Raw genomic sequence first — 19,371 nt, 5'->3', positions numbered from 1 at the left:
AGAAGCGGTTTGGTCCATAAACAGTTCGGTTTATAACGAGTTTGGTTTACAATCAGTTCGGTTTTTAAATGGTTCGGTGCAAACGGGTAGCAGTTTGCTAACGGTTCGGTGTAAGCGGTTTTTTTGCCAGTTTAAACGGTTTCGGGTTGGAACCGGTTTCGGGTTAGATAAGGTTCGGTTCTTTTTCGGTTCGGTTTTCTTTCAGTTCGGTTTATATTCGGTTCGGTTTGTTAACGGGTTCGGTTCTTATACGGTTTAACATTATTCGGGTCGATTCGGTTTCGGGTTTACTAAAATACGATTTGGGTCGGTTTTCGATTTCAAAAAAATCGGTTTTTAATCGGTTCGGTTCTCATTTGGGTCTGTCGGTTTCGGGCAGTTAAACGGTTTCGGTTTGAAATTTGACAGCACTAGCTATAGGGATAGGGATAAGGAGGATAAGATAGTAGGACAAGGATAAGGATACATATATGTCTGTCCTTTGTTTGGTAAGGGTTGGGAATAAGATTGACATTTGTAATGAAATTACTAATATACCCTTATTATTTTTATATACCTTGTTACTTCCTTGCAATTCATTAATGGCAAAGTAGTCATTTTCTTAAATAATCTTATCCCTCCATCTTATACCTAACCCCCCTAGGTATTATTTTCAAGGGATAAAAGGTCATTTTATCCCTATCCCTCATATTTTTCCCTATCATTTCAAACAAACAACACATTTCTTAGTCCCTTCCTTTTTATCCTTATCCCTACCTCCTTAATTATCCCTCCAAACAAACACCCCCTAAAGTCATTAAATAAAGGATCTTGTTTAAGAACGCCCCGATGGCATTGAATATATAAGAGTTTAAAACTTTTTTTAAAAAAAAGTGATGCATATTAAAACCAAAAAAACACCCACTACATATAAAATAGGATAAATAATCTAATACAGAGTACAATATCTTTGTGAGTGAACACATATACTATGCTGTTATTTCTGAATTATTAGCTTAGTCCACCCAAAGCCTTGGTTTTGTAGGAAACGTTCCCCTAAGCCAAGGTGAGCCATAAACAGCCACACTAGTGTAATAAGCTCCCCGCCTCTCCTTAATTGTGCAATATGAGACCTCGGAGAGCAGCGGACCGCAGCATAACAGAGCAGCTCCACCCAAACTTTGCTGGTTATCTCCCATTTCTTTTCTCCAAACATTTCCAGTTGCTTAGCAAGACGACATGCATCGAAAAGCACAGATTTGCTCTTATCACCCTTGGCTACAATAGGCTGTACATCAGCTTTGACTTTAAACATCATATTACTAAACTTCTCAAAGAAAGGATTTTCCTTTCTTTCAGAAGGAATTGGCTCTTTCATGGCTAAACAACACCAGTTCTTGAAGAACCTCTTAGTCTTCCACCAGAAATCTGCAGGCCAGTTGACGTTGATGCTCTCATAATTCATAAACTTCTGAGCATCTGCACGAGTGTCTTCGAATCGAGTATCTGACATACCCACCGCAGAGGATACTAGCGTCTGCTGTCTGAGCAGAAGGTATGACATATAATCTGAGAGTGCCTTGCTGAAACTACGATATTTTGACGTTGCAGCATCAGTTGTTTTCCAGTAGCAGATATCAGTAGCAAGGTGCCAAATCAAAAGACTTTCATCATAATCAACATCTACTGTCCAAGGGCTTAAGCACTCGGAAGCAAGGTAATACTCATCTTGCATTATAAAACTACCTCTAGCAGAGCAGACTTCTTTAGCTACCCCTATCTCAGTGGCTAGATCAGCTTTGTCCTTTATCTCTTTTATGACAAACTCGATAAGGTCCTCTTCAGCCTCATGTTCTTGGACATATAGAATTCCAAGTAAAATATCCCTAATACGCTTTATTCTTGAAATGTACTGGAAGCCGATGAATGAAGGGAGCGGCTTGAAGCATCGCTTTAACAAATTATACTCTGAGATGCATTTAGACCATCTTCTACGATGAGGTTGCCTTGCCAACCTTGACCACCTAAGAAACATCAGCATAAGTGGTTGGTAGTAGCCTTTGAGCTTGCTATCAAACGATATGATAATTATCCACCAATCTGACATTACAAACATAAGAGCAGCACATATGTCCAATGCTATAGCCCCTCCAAGCAACACAAAGGTAATTATAACATCAATATTATTGTATTTGCTTCTGTCATTGATAGAGAAGAGCAACAGAGATGCTATAACAAAAAAGAAACAGAATACTCGACCAAAAGCTCGTTTCCTTTGCAACAAAAATAACTTTGTGTAGAAAACATCATAGATTAAGTTCAGCTCAATCTCGATGATCCTAAAGGCATCCTTAATCGGCATATTGGCAAAAAAGTCTCGACTTAATTTACGATCTTTTAAGCTCAAAAAACCGTCTGCTAGGAGTGCTTTAAACAGCTCATAGTATCGATGAGCATGTACAACTTGCTTCTCATCCTGATTCAGCTCTTTATCTAAAGAAGTACCACTGGCATTCGTGTCGTTGGTATCATTGGTAACATCATCTATCATTGACGGCTGCTGATCATCATATGTATCTTGTCCCTCCGACTTTGTACTACCTTCTATCCGCCCATTTTTCCCTTCAAAAACAGTTGGAATATAAGCATCCTTGGCAGAATTGTACTCTTCCATTAACCTGGCATAGTTAGGCCCAGGTTCGGGTTCAGCCACTAGGGAGTCTCTAAAACTGTCACTGCTAGCGAAAAACAAAGCACATGTTCGCTCGAAGTACTTAATTATTCCCTCGACAAACATAAATACCGTAGGCAACCACAAATTTTTATCTCAAAATGATTGGAAAAAGACATAGGCAGTGATAGATACCTGAGTAGCCAGCTGAAGAGCGTGTCGATTCCACAGCTCGTTGTCCTCCAAAGCTAGAGCAGTTATTGTATCAGGACCACCAAGATGCAAAAGAAGAAATGGTGGCCAAAATGCGAATAGCTTAACCGTCTCAGGTGAAGCTCCATCGTTGCTAGAGATCAACCCAATGACAAACACTCCAATCGCGTCAGCTGACAAATAGAGCAGCCAAATAAAGAACCTCAGATAGCTATTTGCACTAGATTTTCTTAAGGGAGCAAGCAAAGTGAGAAATGCTTGGATAAACAGACTGACTAATATGAAAACACGAACATCCCAAATTTCGAACAAATGTTTCACTTTCTCTATACTTTGGTTAACCATTTGATTATCTCAATTGGTAAACTAAGCTAGGAATTATTTGTTGGTTAGTCCAAATTCTATTAAAAAAGAAAAAAAAAAAGAAAAGGGTAATTAGGTGCATAATTTTAACAATGGGCTCATGATTCAAGAAATATAATTTTGCTTACACTACTGTGACAGAATTATTTTGCATATATGATTGGTAGTTTTGGTCATTCTATATCAAAATAATACGGAGTATAAAATAAATAAATGAAATAAAGATTTTAAGTTGACTTAACGATTTTGTTGGATTTTAATAAACTGAAAATTTTAATACATGCCAGCTTGATATTTGTCCCATCCTAATATGCAGTAGTTAATTAATGCATAATTTATATATACAATGAAAATCATGGATCTCGAGATAATATTATGTAACATAAGATAATGAACTTAGTTAAATAATCTAATCTCCCTACCTATTTTTTTTAATTAAATAAATCATATCTTTTAATTTGTAGCTATTTAAAGGTTAAAATTGTGTCAATCAGTAATGTGGTATGTAGATCCTAATATATGAAGGTGATTTTTTCACCTCTTTTCTGGTGTGAGACAATTCACTAATGGTATGTAGATCCTTATATGTGAAGGTAGTTTTTTCACCTCTAAACCTATCTCCAATAATAATAATTATTTGAAACTTTTGAATTTTTTATCTCATAAATAATATAAAAGTTACACATAACAATAATAAACCGACCTAGTAGTATAATAAACTTATTGTTGGGAAATTTCTACGAGGCATCTACTTGCACATTGCATGATTCTTGCTTGATTCTGGTAGCATTCTTGCTTGATTCTGGTTTACAGTATCAATTAATTACCTGCACATTGTTGCACTAGTTTCTCGATCAAGACTTAAAATATTATAGACTTTGTATGGAATATTGTACTCCCTCCGTCCCTGAAAGAACGACCCTTTTGGGTTGATTTCGCGGGTATTAATAAAGTTAAATAAAAAGAAGTAAAAGTATATTGGAAAAATAAATTTACATGGAGTTTACAAAAAAGTAAAGAGAGATAATAATAAAAGTATATGGAAAAACAAAATTTTATATGGGAAAGCTAATTTTGTACAAATATTGTTGCAAATCGGTGGGTATTTTAATGCTAATGGGTCATTCTTGGACTAAAATTAGGCCAAATAGGTCATTCTTTTGGGGACGGAGGGAGTACTAGTTAATAAGGACTTGTACTGTAGCCGTTGACTAATTATTGATTGACTAAATAATCAACCAATGTATGACGTTTATTTCCCAGCTGATGCTTAATTATCAAGCATGAACTGTCTTCTGTTTAATTTGACTATTTGTACAGATCTTAGAACCAGAAATAATTATAATCAGAGTTATAATTATAAAGTTTGATGCAACACCCACAAAATTCAATTTCACTACTTCTATTGCTTTGCTCTGTCTATAACCACAATAATTAGATCAATGTCCAACGCTGTAGTAACAGTTTCTTCCTCCATGAATCCTCTGATATTATCCCTCGTTGAAAATGGTAAAACTCTTTCGAGCCAACTTAAGAAGGCCAAAAACCAAACCAAGATAGAAGATAATAGTTCTACCATCACCAGGCAAGAGAGGCTAAAAATCATTCATGAAGATGTCCAAAAGGTGGTTCATCAAGCACTCGAAAAAATTGAGAGTCACCAACTTCCTTCCTCTTTCCCTGAAACTATCATTCCTAAACTCTATCAAAAAATCCAAACCATTCTTCATAATTTCATCAAGCATGACACTAATAATGCCTCAAAATACGAGGAACTTGCAAAGATTGTTAATGACAAGAAGCAATCATTAGCTGTTGGAGCCTCTCCACAACCTGGTGTGCAGCCACATCACAGTGCGTCACTCGCCCGTAGTTCTACTCAGCTTGAAGCTTCTAGTACTTCAAATGATCAGCTAGAAGATGGGTTTGCAAGCCTCGGTGATACAGAGAAGAGTTGTTTGATATGCTTCTATTTGTTCTCTGCTGGTAAAGAGATAAAGAAAAGAGAGCCGATCCATTTGTGGATTGGCATGAATTTAGTTCAAAATCAATCCGAGGGTGCGCAAAAGTTGGCTAAGCTTGTGGCCAACGGATTCATTGAGCGCACTATTGGCAACAAAATGTTGTGCAACAGGTACAAGATGAATGGAAATGTCCGCTACATGGTTGCTCCAAAGGTGAACATAAAAGAAGAGGGTCCTTGGTTGATAATGGATCATCAGCCACAACAGCAGCAGCAACAGCAACAGCATCAACAGTCACAAAACTCACAACCAGCTAGTAACAATCCTGTTCCGGCTGTAGTTCAACAAAAATCGTTCCTAAATCGCATCTCTACATTCAATCAGAAGGGTCAAGATGACAAAGATGTGACAGGGACCTTGGTGCTCAACATCAGAGAGAACTTTCTGGGTGGTACGACGTTCAAACGGCTCTCTGATAAGAAGAGCACTGTTAAAGTGCTACACCTTGGTAGCTGGGACCATAACCACAAGAGGTATATTATGGTTGAAGATATTGAAGCCTTGAAGGCTTTGATAAAGCAAATGGGGCAAGTGACTTATTTAAGCCTTGAAGGGATATCAGGAATTGTAAAATTGCCAGACTCAGTTTACAAGCTTGAGTATCTAAAGGTCTTGGATCTAAGAGCATGTCCTAACTTGGAGTCTCTTTCAGAAGGGATCGATTCGTTGAAACAACTTACACACTTGGACTTGTCGGAGTGCTACCTACTTGCCTACATCCCCAAGGGAATCACTTCCCTAACCGAGCTTAGAGTGCTCAAGGGATTTGTAATTAATCCCGAAGATACTCAAGGAAGGGGAAATAATGGAAAAGCTAAAGGAAAAAATGCATCTCCAACAGCATTATTTAGTGATTTATTGAAACTCAAGAAGCTGGTCAAATTAACCATCCGGACTAGAAGAATCAACTTTCCAACCACCGATGATTTTGTAACATTAAGTTCGATGGAGTTGCTCGAAAATCTCCGAGTTGCTTGGGTGTGGAGTTCTGCTGATGGTCCAAGTGACAGTGCTTCAGCAACATTTCCTCCAAGCCTTAAGAAACTGGAGCTCCAGGCTGCCCCAGAGGACACAATGTCCCGACTGCTAAGGCTGATAAGTGAAGATACAAAGAGCTCTTTGGAGAAACTCTATATTAGAGGAGGCCGGTTTTGGGATCTAGGCATGGAGATGCATTGTTTTCAACATGTACACACAGTACGTCTCCGGTACTTGCCTGAGCTACGCATCAATTGGGATGAATTTATCGACATTTTCCCTAAAACTAACCCGTCTGGTAGTTTTGGAATGCCCCAATCTCATCTTCTTCCCATGCGATGAGAATGGCGTGTGGGAAGAGAATAAAATTACTCATAGCGAGATTTTGTAACATCTATCAGGTTTAAGAAATGTAATGTTATGCAGAAATGCTGATTATATTTTACTCACTACGTTTATACTATATTGTCTTAGCGAGGGATTTCCGCTAAAAATGCTAAAAAAATTATCAAAATTCCCCAACTATACCCTTTACAAAGTTCCCCACTATACTGTCCATGTCAACAATTGCTTTTTAAATACGAGTAACTTTTTTTTATCACGCACAAGCCGACCCCAATTATGGGATTACAGAGATTAAGCAAAAGAAGAAGAACCGCTTCTTATTGGTAGTTAAAAAAAAAATATATATATATATAAAGCAAACACTACAGTCTGTCAGTCTTGTAGCAAGAACCAGAGATGCATAACCATAGAGAAATTAAAGGTGTTGGGGTGTTCATCCCAAGTCCCACATGGAAAGATTTAAGGAAGTGAGAAGCTCCTAAGTTAAAGCACACTCCAAATAGTATGAGGCCTTTTGGGAAGGTGCCCAAAAACAAATCCGTGCGGGCTAGGCCCAAAGCGAACAATATCATACTAATGTGAATTGGAGTGTGCGTGCGACCCGTCAAGGTGGGTGATCCGGGCCCAACAAAAGGAATAGTTAAAAGACCCTCAATTCTCCTATTTCCCTGTACCTTTGCAATCCCCGAGGCCCACAATTACCAACACCAACTCCAAGTCTCCGAGCAACCATGATTACAATTGTCAAAACTCGCCGAGAAAATCTTTAATTAATTGGAGTTGCACTCTAATTCAACCTCTTACTATCTCCACTTTCAATTTGTCTGGGTTTAGTTAAAAAGAATCCGCTAATTCAATTAGCGGTATACCAATGTTAACTTAATTGAGTTAATTAAGTGTTTTGTGCTAACTATTAACCAAGGAAAAAAAAATTGACTTCCTTGTCATGTCCATAGAAGTAGGGAATTAACATAACGATTTTTATGTAGTTGTTTGTTAAAAATAAAAGCGTAACTTAAAAAAAATGGTTGCATTTGGTAAGTGTACAAAAATGGATCGAGTACAATTGAAAGTTTTTAAACATGCATGTGATGACATCACAAGACTTCATAACATTAATTCTTACTTCATAGGCCTTACTAACGGACTAACCTATATATAAACTTGCTAATAGGCCCAATACTATCCAAAAGAAGTCTCACATTTTCACAAATATACACTCCAAAAGGAACATAGCTAAAAACAAAATTCAGGTAGGTATTACTACCACCGTTACAGGTTATGTGCAACGATTTGACATAAAGAAGAGGGAAAATGTCTAATCGTTGCACATAACCTTTAACGAAAGTAATATTTACTTAAGTGTAAAATAGAAATGGACCAGGTTTGGTATCTCGGCCATGTTGTGGATTAAAAAGTTTCTTTGGGTCTAATAAGAGTCTCTATGTTTGGTGCAATTGCTCCGCATCTTGCTAAGCTTCCCAAAAAAAGAAAATTATTTTCTCTTACTCCGTATAAAAGAATACCGCCTTTTCTTCCCTATCCTTCACCCCCTCAGCTTCTTCATCCTTCCATAGCTATCAGCTTCCCCTTTATTTCCTATTTTCCTTTTCTTTCTTAAAAGAAAATGAATTTTGAAACTTGAATTCTAATTTTCCATTGAAAATAAAATCCAGTAGTTTAGAATATATTTCTTTGAACAAAATACAAGATGGCCCATGAACACATATGAGACATCCATACTAAAGATTCATACGAAGAATTATATTCAAAGTGAATAAATGAGTGAATGCTATTATGCTAAAACTTGGAGCCTTGTAGGATATATAGCTGCCACAGCATCATAGTTATAAACTTTAAAGCTATGAACACATCTGGAAACTGGAACAACACTTGGAGGGTTCTAAGCAGCATGAAGCAGATTGGTGTGTAAAAGCTGACCTGAACTGTCATGTAAACTGTAACAATTGGATGCTGCGCAAATAAATCTCCCACTTCATTATTCTGTTTTTGCTCTGCTATTACAGGCCATGAAGTGCTGTTATTTAAGCCTGAAACATGAGATTACTTATTGTAAGGGAGTGATTAGCTACCTAATATGAATCTCATTGATGAAATGCCCCAAACTTACCACTAAGATATGCTGTCATCATTTGTAGATTCAGATATAAAACTCTAGCCTAACATTGGTTAGTTGTTGGCTGTGTGGCTGTGGACAATTCACCAACATTCTTCTTGCCTTGTACTCCATGCATAGCACCTAAGTTTACATGTCTGTCAGAAACGAAAATCACCAAATCATCTCTGACAAAAGTAATAAAGTATTATCACCAAGTGTATTCCACCCAAATTTGACACATTGTCATGCGCACATGCCCACATATTATATGGAAGGAAGCCAGCTACTTAGTAGGCAAGGTGCATCGCATATTGTACTAGATCTGTACATTGCTCTAATAAAATTAATGTCTGGTGACCAATAAACTTGAGCAGAATAGAGATTATATGACAGCCCGCTTACAAAAAAAATCAAAATAAACAACTAAATACAGCACTAATGTGAAGCAAAGTGTAGGCAAATGAATTGGCATTCCTAATGGACAATCAGTACAAACAAGCTAGATAAAAGAGAAGGGGGGAAACAATCAGAGCCCATAGGCCATATTAACAATTTTTTCTGGAATTTAAAGATATGGCCAGCAAGAAAGAATTAGGTAGTATTCAGGGATTGTTTATTCTATACAATTACTCCACATTGTAATATTGTACAAACTAAGCACTCGGAGAACATACTACGTATACACATTAGTTTTAGAATCGAAAATAAAACTTATCTAAAATAAAAAAACACAAAAAACAGGGCGTATTTTTTTTCCTTTGCCTTGTTGGATTCCATTTAAAATCAACAATTCAAGTAGCTCAATCTGATCCACCGAATTCTCCTGATTATAGGTTGGGCTTGCAGCTAATATTGAATATTCTACGTTGATAGTCTTACCTGGACAAACTTAAGCAAAAATGTTCTTTAGTTGTTTCAATCTTTCTCGACCATAGTAGTATTCCAGAAAGAAAACATGAAGAGCTGCTGTGGTTGACTATAACATCAATACCTAAAAGAATGCTCCCTTAACACCCAGCAATCACTTGAACAGGGTCATATCACTTACAGAGTCAACCTTGTAAACTCAATATACCTTGCTGCCTACTGGGCTTCCCTAGTTCCTCGTGTATTTATAGTTCAAAAAATCAGGTAAATTCAAATGACAAGGATCAAGCAAGAGTCTGGCTGGACCAAAAACTGAGGTTGCGGAGAGAAAAGACTTGCAGTATCACAGATAACAGGATACAAATCTAAGTAGCAAATGAAATGCATGACAAACTTAAGAATCAAAAGTCAACTAACCTTAACCTTTGTGTGAATTAACCCAGAATGATAATATGGTTTTTCTAATCCAGGAAGCTAAAATGCCCCTGCGATGTCTCAATACCGACATATGGACACTACAAACAGGGAAAAGAAAAAGTGAATATCAGAGTCAGTTGGCAACTTGGCATTGATTATCCAGCTCCCAGTATAACAATCTATAATCAACAAACCATATAGCAATGGAGGAATAAAAAAACCTAAGCAAATTTTGATTAAAATTAAAATTAAAATTAAAATTGATAAAAATCCATAAGACCATAAGTGGATAGTAGACAATCAAATAGTAAAATCATGTAACATAAAACAACAAATAGCACTGACAGCTTCTGCAACCATATTATATAATTATAAATGATTTTTGACAAACAAAAAGACAGCAGCCCATCTTAAGCACTATTAATGCAAAAAGAGCTTATTAACGGTGAAAATGAAAGTAGGGATATGTACTTGCCAGTGGATGGTATAAGCGACCGGTCTTGGCCATCTGGCCATTCACACCTTTTCTCAAGTTCTGGACATTTCCAAATATTAAGCTCTTGTAATGCAGTAAGTTCACGAAAAGATTCTGGGAGCGCCACCAAGTTATGGCAATTCCTTATTGACAACCGCCGGAGCCGGGTTAAGTTGCCAAACCATTCTGGTAGGCCCCTTAATTCAGAGAGCTCATCAATGTAAATTTCTTGAAGACTTGTGACATAGCTTAGGCTCCTAGGAAGATATTTCAGTTTTGAGATTGAATACAAGCTCAAGGAGCTAAGGCACTTCAGGCTTTGCAAAGAAAACGGCCTGCCACTACTAGCTTCATCTTCACCATCATCATCATTCTTGACATCCCACAAATCCACTTTTTCACAGTGCCAAAGCTTCAAATCCTCAAGGGAAGAGAGACGCTGTAATGCACCAGTTATGTCTCTCAGTCTCCCACAATCACTGATTATAAGTTGCCTGAGAGATGATGGAGATTCAGCCACTAAATTGGTCAATTCATGGCATCCCTTAATTGAAAATGACTCCAGTGAACAAATATTTATTGTGAATGAATCCAGTTCATGAACAGATTCAATGTCCAGCTTCTTTAATGTGAAAGGAGTTGCAGAACAAGGTTTTGACAATGTTCCTAATGGATCCTCTCCACACAAGAGATGCTTTAGCAGAGTTCCGTGGATGCCATATGCCTCCAAAGACTCGAGTCTTGGCACCAGAGGCAATGACCTCAGCTTCGGGCAACTGTATATTCTAAGCCACGAAAGACGGGGAAAAACTCGCTGCGTCGAAAAGTATTGCTGATTCCAGTCATGTCTTTGTTGATGTACATCAGCCTTCATTTGTAATCTTGACCATCCCTTCAGCTTGCACAGATTCTGCAACTCCAGACGTTCTAGGGATGGGAAGTATGCTGCAGCAGAAGGGATATCATTGTCGTCAAAATCTACATATTCTAATACTTCAAGGTAAGCAAGTTCAAGAAACCTGAGATGAGGCAGTTGACTCATGGGAGGGAGACATTTGCATCGGTGGCAAAATTGAATGCACAAAGAAACAAGGTTAGGGAGTATGCAAGGGGACTCGTCAATCCCCCACCTTGGAAATGTCACTCCTGTCCAATCCATCACATGTAGCCTTTTAAGAGTCGGAGGAGGTTGCATGTACTCTAGCACCAAGGTCTCTTCATCCTCATCAGCACGATTAGTTGAATCTCCATATACAGATGACCATCTTAATACTAGGTCAACAAGCTTCTTACCCTTTAAATTGGCCACCATTGCCTCAGATACAGCTTCTCTACGATATTTTACTTGATGGATCACCAATCGTCCAAAAAGATTGTTCAAGCAAGCCAGAGCATCTAGACCGTTACTTTCGCCCACTACAAATTTATCTAATGTGCAGAGAGATGTTAACAGCCCAAATCTAGATGGCATATCATTCAATCCAATTTTATAATTATACAAGTTTCTTAGATTGGTTAATTTGTTGAAGCCATTTGGAAATTCCCTAAGCAACTTACATGCCCGAATATCCAAAGTCTGCAAGTTCTGTAGCATTGTGATGGCCTCAGAAAGAAATAAAATGGAACAGCCAAGTCTAAGATACCTTAGGTGCACCAGCTTCCCTATGGAGCTCGGAAGACATTCACAATCAGCCTTAAACAAATCTAATGCACGTAAACACCTCAACTTGGAAAACATTTCATTGAGATTTAGCAATGTAGTATGTGATAAGAGAAGAACAGATCGCATTTGCTTGGTAGAAAGCAAAGAAGATGGAACTTCCCAAGAGGAGCCCACAATAAAGCTTGCATGCCTTATGCTGTCATTTATCTGTAGTTTTGATCCAGCTAGGACAGCAGTGTGTTCTCCAGCCACATATTGTGCCAAGTCATGCATCAAATCATGCATTTTACAGCTGATTATATCACCATCCTCACCTCTAACATCCTCTAGTAAAAAAGATCTTCTCAAAAGATCCATAAGATATACATCACCAACATCCGTAGCACTTTCACCACCATATGATGACATAATGAATCCTTGCGCCATCCAAAGATCAATCAGATGCTGTTTCCTCAACACATAATCCTTGGGAAAGACAGAGCAGTATGCAAAGCATTGCTTTAAGTGTGAAGGCAAGTGATCATAGCTTAGCTTCAAAGTTGACATAATACTATCTTCATTCTGTTTTATCATCCTCAGCTCCTTATCGTTGAAAATCTTCCATTCTATCTCAGCATCTTTAGAATAAAGAAGGCCAGCTATAGTCCGTATGACAAGTGGAACATCAGCACATCTTTTAACTATCTCTCTGCCTATGCTTGTCAAGTTTGGATTTCTATGCTCTTGTCCTTGCTTGAATACTAGGTTTCTAAACAACTCCCAAGACTTCTCCTCAGACAGGCCTTTCAATTCATAGGGTACAACAGTGCCCATATTAAGAGCCACTACCCTAGACCTACAGGTTACAATTATTCTGCTTCCTTGTTTACCACCACACAGAAGGCGCTTCAGAGAAAGCCACCTCTCACGATCCTCGTCCCATACATCATCTAATACAAGCAAGTATTTCTTATCATTGACAGAATTCTGAAGGCGGATCTGAAGTTCTTCCATACTCAAATGTTGACAATCACTACCAGTGACCGAGCTAAGAATTTTTCGTGCAAACTCTTCAATAGTAACAACATCGGACACACAAGCCCAACCCCTCAGCTCAAATTGTTTTTGAACATTTTTGTCATTATAAACAAGCTGAGCAAGAGTTGTTTTCCCTAAACCACCAATCCCAACAATTGGGATCACAGAATATCTTCCCTCAACATCATCAATGTCTAAAACCATATCTATAAGTGCTTTTTTATCTTCATCTCTACCAACTACCTCTTCCTCCATGATGAAAGAACAGGTACGTTCCTTTTTAGACAAACTAACTGAAGGTTGTTCGTCAACAGAACACACCCCGAGATTAAGGCTTTGCATTTCTGAAGTTATGATTTTAAACTCCTTCATAACAGCCTTAACCTCATAAGCAACTTTGCTATTCCTGAAATGGCTAAAAGGACTTAACTTTGAAAACAAATTGTGTAGCGGTTTAGTCAGCTTACCCGCAGCAATCAGCTCAGTCTCTTTATCAGCTATTGCAACCTCTTCAAACAAATCCTCCATTTGGTAGAGAACATTTTTCAGTCTTTTCAGCCACAACTTTACAAGAGCTCCACTCTCTCCTTCCCCTCGCCTCTCCGCATCAAGAACCCGAGCTTGGATCATCATCATTGTTTTCTGAAGCTCTTCGACCTTATTTCTCCCACCAAAGTACAGGGCGATCTTTTCATGAGCTGATTTTAGAACAACATCTGACACTATGACTTCAGCCATTTCTTTCTCCCCTTATATTTTCTCTAGCCTTTTTTTCCCTTCAACTTTGCTATCTTTGAAACCTCACTACAGCTCAAGCAGAATTTTTTTTTTTTTTTTTAAATACTTCCACAAAGTATCACTTGGATCAGGATACATACTCCGGTGAAGGGATTGATGTAGCTTCAATCCTATACGGTCAGATAGTTGGTATGCCAACTTAATTGTGGAAAAGTCTTTGATCTTGACAACTGGCTGAAATAATAGTCCTACTAGACTAATATGAGGAATATAGTATACATATAATGTGAAACTTTGACAAGTTTTTCAGATATATGACAATATTTCTAAATATTAACATAGATCTAACAGTATGTCAATATCTAGCACATCAAAGAAAGTATCATAACAAAAAGTAATAATGTCAAGAGGTCAAATCACAAAACTAAGAAAAAAAAATCTAATTTCTCAACAGCCAATATTCATTATATATCAAGTTTATAATTTTAAGTTGTATACAATACAACAATATCCAACACAAATTCCAGAATTATTTCTTGCCATAAGAACTTTTGACTGTTCTGATACAAGAGAAGCTCAATGCAAGAAAATGCATCACATAAAGCCAAGTATGTCATAATTCTAGTAAGTCATAAGCTTACATATTGACAGAATGTTAGGCGGTTAGGTGTAGCGAAAGAGCTTACTTCACTTTGATGCCCAGTGACTGAAGGACGTCTGCCCTTCAATTGCCCTTCAATTCTTATTTACTTGTACTAAAAACTTTTTTCTGTAAGGAAGAAAAAAAAAATCAGATGTTTTGTAATCAATATAACAAATGATTCTGCTGTATATAAAAGTCACAATGCGAGTGTTAATTTTCTTGTTCATACTCTCAATGCAACTTAAACTGACCGAAAATCAACTACTAACACTTTTGAAAAATCTCAACACAAGGACGACTTTGTCCACTTCTTATAATTGCGTACAATCATGACTAATAGACTATATAAGTGATATGCGACAAGGATTAATCAGTCTAAATTCATTATATAATAGACAATTAATAGTACAGTTTAACATTGAACAAAAAAAACCTTGAAAAAGATTTTATGCCTAAACTAAAGCACTTTTGGTGTATAAATAAATGCATCACTTATATGTTCATATCACTCATATATACTTAGTATATAGTACTACTATTAGAAAAATCTATACACTTATACTTGAAAATAACTATATGCAGCATAGTAGCCAAAAAGTATACTCCAAATCAAACAAATGAAAGGAGTAAAAAAAACCAGTCAATCAGTATAGTTTAGTTCATAAGATGGCAGGGCACCTGCCTACCATCCACCCGGCCCCGGGTTCGAGTTTCGGACCAGCGTTTATTGCATTGCACATTATACAGCAACGCAAAACAATTCAATTCACTCAAATTTTGACACATTGAAGTTCCAAGTAAAACTAAAATAATTTAATAACAAAATTGACCTGATTGTCAAATATTTATCTTAAATACTAAAGTTTAATTCGGGATTTAAGTTAAATTAAACAATAGACTATCGAAAATTCGGCAATTAAGTAGATAATTAAAGCAGCAATTTCTTTTACAGAATGATAAAAATTGAAAACCTAGAAAATTGAAGCTAATTGAAATTCAAAATCAAGTTGAATAATGTAAATCAAAAGGATTGATGTTGTACCTTTTACTCTTGTATTGACAATCATAAATTGACAAATCGTGCTCATAAATTCGAAATTTTTTTGCAGATTTTTGAAGACTGTGAATTGAATTTTGTAAGAAAAGACAGAGGAGGTGTTACACAGCCAAAAGGTGAAAAGAAATTTACGGAATTGAGAATCGTAAAGTGGCGGGGCGGTGAATGATGATATTCGCAGGTAACAATTTTTAACGCTTTGTTTGGATAGCAAAGAGGAAGGAAAAGAAAGAGACGGAAAATTGAAAAAAGAAAAGGAGGGGAGGTTTAGCTCCATTTTCCCCCCAAATCTCTCCAATTTTTAAGAGATTATGTTTATTTAGGCTTTGTTTGGATAGCAAAGAAGGAAGGAAAAGAAGGGGAGGGAAAATAGAGGAAGGGAAGGGAAAAGAAAGGGAAGGGGAGGTGAGCTTCATTTGGAGAGATTACGGTTATTATAGAGAAAGGGAAAATGGATCTCTCCCTCTCCTTCCCCTTCCTTCCCCCAATTTTTTACCCAAACAAGAGATCTTGTCCCCCTCCATTTCTCTTCTCTTCTCTTCTTTTCCTTTCATTTCTTCCTATCCAAACAAAGTGTAAAGAAAGGGGGAGAAATGCCAAAATAGGACCCTCCCTCTCCTTCCCCCAATTTTTTTACCCAAATAAGAGAATTTGTCCCTCTTTATTTCTCTTTTTTTTTTTCCTTCCATTTCTTCCTATCTAAACAAAATGTAAGTGAGGGCATGTTTAAATTGACTAAACTGAACTGAGCTGAGCTAAGCTAAACTGAATTGAATATTTTATGAGAGAAGGAAATTAAGAATTGAACTTAGCTGAATTGAATTGAATTAATTGAAAATAATCTAAAGAGAACAGGCCCTAAGTACTCGTATTATAAGCACCCATTCACCTCACCTTATTTTTGCTGAAACTTAAATTAATTTTGCTCAACTGAAACTATTTTTATTGCTTCTCTATTATATTTCTTCTTTAGAGTTACTATTTTTTATTTAAATGAAATTAATTTTAAGGTGAATTAAACCGGGCAATCGGGCATAAGTCTAAAACTCAATACTTCTGTAATAATCGCAATATTTTTTTTCTTATTGCCTTATTTGATAAAGACTCACTTATCTTTTATCATTTCTCTCTCTAATAACCAACTTATACTTACCTAGATTATAGTAATAATTTTTTCCCCATAATTAAGGCATTGTTCACTTCATCTTAAAAAATAATATTCAGCAAAAATTATTTCAGTTCAGTAAAAATAAGTTTAGTTTAGTAAATTAATTTCAGTTAAGTAAAATAAATTTCAGTTAATAAAATTAGTTTCAGTTCAGTAAAAAACAGTAACTTTCAAGAAGAAATATAATAGCAATTCAATAAAAATAATTTCAGTTCAACAAAAATAATTTCAGTTCAACAAAAATAATTTTATTTCAGTAAAATTACTTTCAATTCAGTAAAAATAGTTTAAGTTCAGCAAAAATAATTTCATTTCAGTAATAATAATTTCAGTTTAGCAAAAATAAGGTGAAGAGAACGGGGCCTAAATTGTGGTATAATATAAAAATGAAGCAACTCCTGTAGAATAAATAAATGCAATGTATGTAAGAAAGATGAAAAAATAAGGTATGGTAAAATTATAAAACTACATTGAGAAGAAAAAAAAACTATGTTTGATTAGTTTTGTTGAAAATATTTTAAATACATTTACATTATATTACATTTATGATGCATGTTATTTCCAATAAAACTCTACAACGTAGATGTCGTATGTATGCCTTTTTATTAATAAATTAAGTTAGTTTATAAAAAAAAATAAAAAAAAAATGTACAATGTACTTCCAAAAAATAAGCTAAGTAAAATAATTTTAAAATTAAAAAATCTTGAAGCTAACATCATATGGTGGGAAATTTTTTTAATGATAGGAATATATGTCCAAAATTATCAATGTAAGCATAACCTGTTTTTAGTAATAATTAATAGTTTTTTAAAAGGAAAATAATGTTATAAGTTAGTAAAATTATTACAAAATTATTTAATAGAAAGGTAATTCAATTATTATCTCATGAGATTCCAAATAAAACAATAAATAATTATTTTTTTCCTTGAATCGCACTATTGTATAACTATATAATGATAATTTAAATGTTAATATTGTATTTTTGGCATAATCTCCACCATATATTAACTTCTAAATTATAGTTTATTCTCCCTTAATTAGAGGTCTCAAAATCTTATGTAGCTATTTTAAGTAAATAGAACACGAAATAAAAGGAATACAATTGTTATAAAGATAATACAGTATATTTAACATGAGGAATAATATTAATATACTATATATTATAGTTGTATTATACATATATTCCAAAAATAAATAAATAAAAAATTTCTAAAAGGGGAGGAAGAGTTTTGGAAGGATAAAATAACACCATGAAGTGACACGCGTCATTCAGGATGTCTGTCAAAAAAATTTATGGTTAATATCACAAAGTATTGGGTGCGGCAATGTTTTTTTGTCAGTTGAGAGTACTCAAGAAAGTATCAGATCACCGTCATCTTCTTACGATAAAGAACAAGTTTTCACCCGACAAGTTGGTGGAGGTTACGGCGAAGGAGAGCAACGAGGTCATCCATGGCGGAAGTGATAAAAAGCTTGAGATTCTCGGTTTTTTTTTAAATGCCCAAAAATCGAATTGGGGCTTTCTTACGTGACGTATAATTGTTGAAATTGATTTTCCCATATGATTGTATGTTGGATTGTGAGCATTTTAATAACATATGCATGTATTTTGGTTGAGAAATGAGCAAGTTATGTTATGCCCATGAGCTTAATACGAAAACTTAAATGGAGGTTCCACCATTATTATACATATTATCAAACAAATTATACCTATATCTTCAAACAAGTTATACATATCCTCCATTGGATGGATGATATCCTCTATTGTCAATATGATATCATGGTTAGATAATATCCTCTATTAGCTATATGATATCGTTTATAATTGTGACTATGATATCCTTTATTGGGATGGATGATATCCTCTATTGGCTATATGATATTATGGTTGGATGATTTCCTCTATTAGCTATATGATACTTCCTCCGTTCTGTTAATATTACAACAAGGAGGAAATTACGTATCCCAAAACACATTTTATATGCTAAATATCTATAATTGTGTAAGAGTAAAAATTATAAAAAGTTGATATTGTGAAAGTATTATATGAGACAAATCCAACAAGATCCCACTTGACTATATTTTGCTTAACATATAACTCATATTATGTGGTCAAACAAGAGTGATAAATAGTGTAAAAAGTCCATTGTTGCAATATTAATTGAACGGAGGAAATATCATTTATGATTGTGTCTATGATATCCTTTATTGGCTAGATGGTATCCTCTATAGGTTATATGATATCATATAGCCTATAGAGGATACCATCTAGCCAATAGAGGATATCATCTAGTCAATAGAGGATATCATCTAGTCAATAGAGGATATCATTTAGCTAGTAGATATATTGTCACATTCAGTCAATAAAGGATATCATCTAACCAATATAGGATATTGTCCAACTAGTAGAAATATCATCCAACCAATAAAGAATATCATATAAACAATAAAGGATATCATCCAATTAGTAGAGGATATCATCTAGCCAGTAGAAATATTATCCAGCCAATAAAGAATATCATCCATTTAGTAGAGGATATCATCCAGCCAATAAAAGATATCATCCAGCCAGTTGAAGATATTAAAAATGTGCATTTTGTCAGTCTGGCTAAGAAGGATTGACACAATACCTC

At 35.6% G+C, this 19,371-nt stretch overlaps 3 protein-coding genes across 7 annotated transcripts; 1 reads left to right on the top strand and 2 right to left on the bottom strand.

Annotated features, from left to right (window-relative positions):
* Window positions 1–237: 237 nt before the first annotated feature.
* LOC110722963 lies at window positions 238–3,208 on the bottom strand. The gene is made up of 2 exons (XM_021902236.1): window positions 2,846–3,208; window positions 238–2,806 (listed from the first exon to the last, which is right to left on the bottom strand). Exons 1-2 carry the CDS (start codon window positions 3,206–3,208, stop codon window positions 977–979), a joined length of 2,193 nt encoding a protein of 730 aa, XP_021757928.1. The 3' UTR covers window positions 238–976.
* LOC110723077 (putative disease resistance protein RGA3) lies at window positions 2,949–16,213 on the bottom strand. 5 transcript variants are annotated; one of them, XM_021902362.1, is made up of 6 exons: window positions 10,452–14,547; window positions 9,977–10,074; window positions 8,705–8,833; window positions 8,515–8,624; window positions 3,930–4,053; window positions 2,949–3,036 (listed from the first exon to the last, which is right to left on the bottom strand). In XM_021902362.1, the coding sequence occupies exons 1-2, from the start codon at window positions 13,867–13,869 to the stop codon at window positions 10,055–10,057; spliced, it is 3,438 nt and encodes a 1,145-aa protein (XP_021758054.1). In that variant the 5' UTR covers window positions 13,870–14,547; the 3' UTR covers window positions 2,949–3,036; window positions 3,930–4,053; window positions 8,515–8,624; window positions 8,705–8,833; window positions 9,977–10,054. The 5 variants fall into 5 exon arrangements, 4 of the variants coding, with proteins under 4 accessions (XP_021758054.1, XP_021758053.1, XP_021758052.1 ...); XM_021902361.1 differs by lacking the exon at window positions 3,930–4,053 and having other exon boundaries at window positions 2,951–3,036; XR_002511663.1 differs by lacking the exons at window positions 2,949–3,036; window positions 3,930–4,053; window positions 10,452–14,547 and adding exons at window positions 14,556–14,638; window positions 15,555–16,213 and having other exon boundaries at window positions 8,407–8,624.
* LOC110722962 lies at window positions 4,669–6,570 on the top strand. The gene has a single exon (XM_021902234.1). It carries the CDS (start codon window positions 4,669–4,671, stop codon window positions 6,568–6,570), a length of 1,902 nt encoding a protein of 633 aa, XP_021757926.1.
* Window positions 16,214–19,371: the final 3,158 nt, after the last annotated feature.

This window comes from Chenopodium quinoa, unplaced genomic scaffold, assembly GCF_001683475.1.
Source record: "Chenopodium quinoa cultivar QQ74 unplaced genomic scaffold, ASM168347v1, whole genome shotgun sequence".
NCBI classification, from domain to species: domain Eukaryota; kingdom Viridiplantae; phylum Streptophyta; class Magnoliopsida; order Caryophyllales; family Amaranthaceae; genus Chenopodium; species Chenopodium quinoa.
The sequence above is the reverse complement of the archived record's forward strand: the minus strand, read 5'-3'. Positions and strand labels throughout refer to the sequence as shown.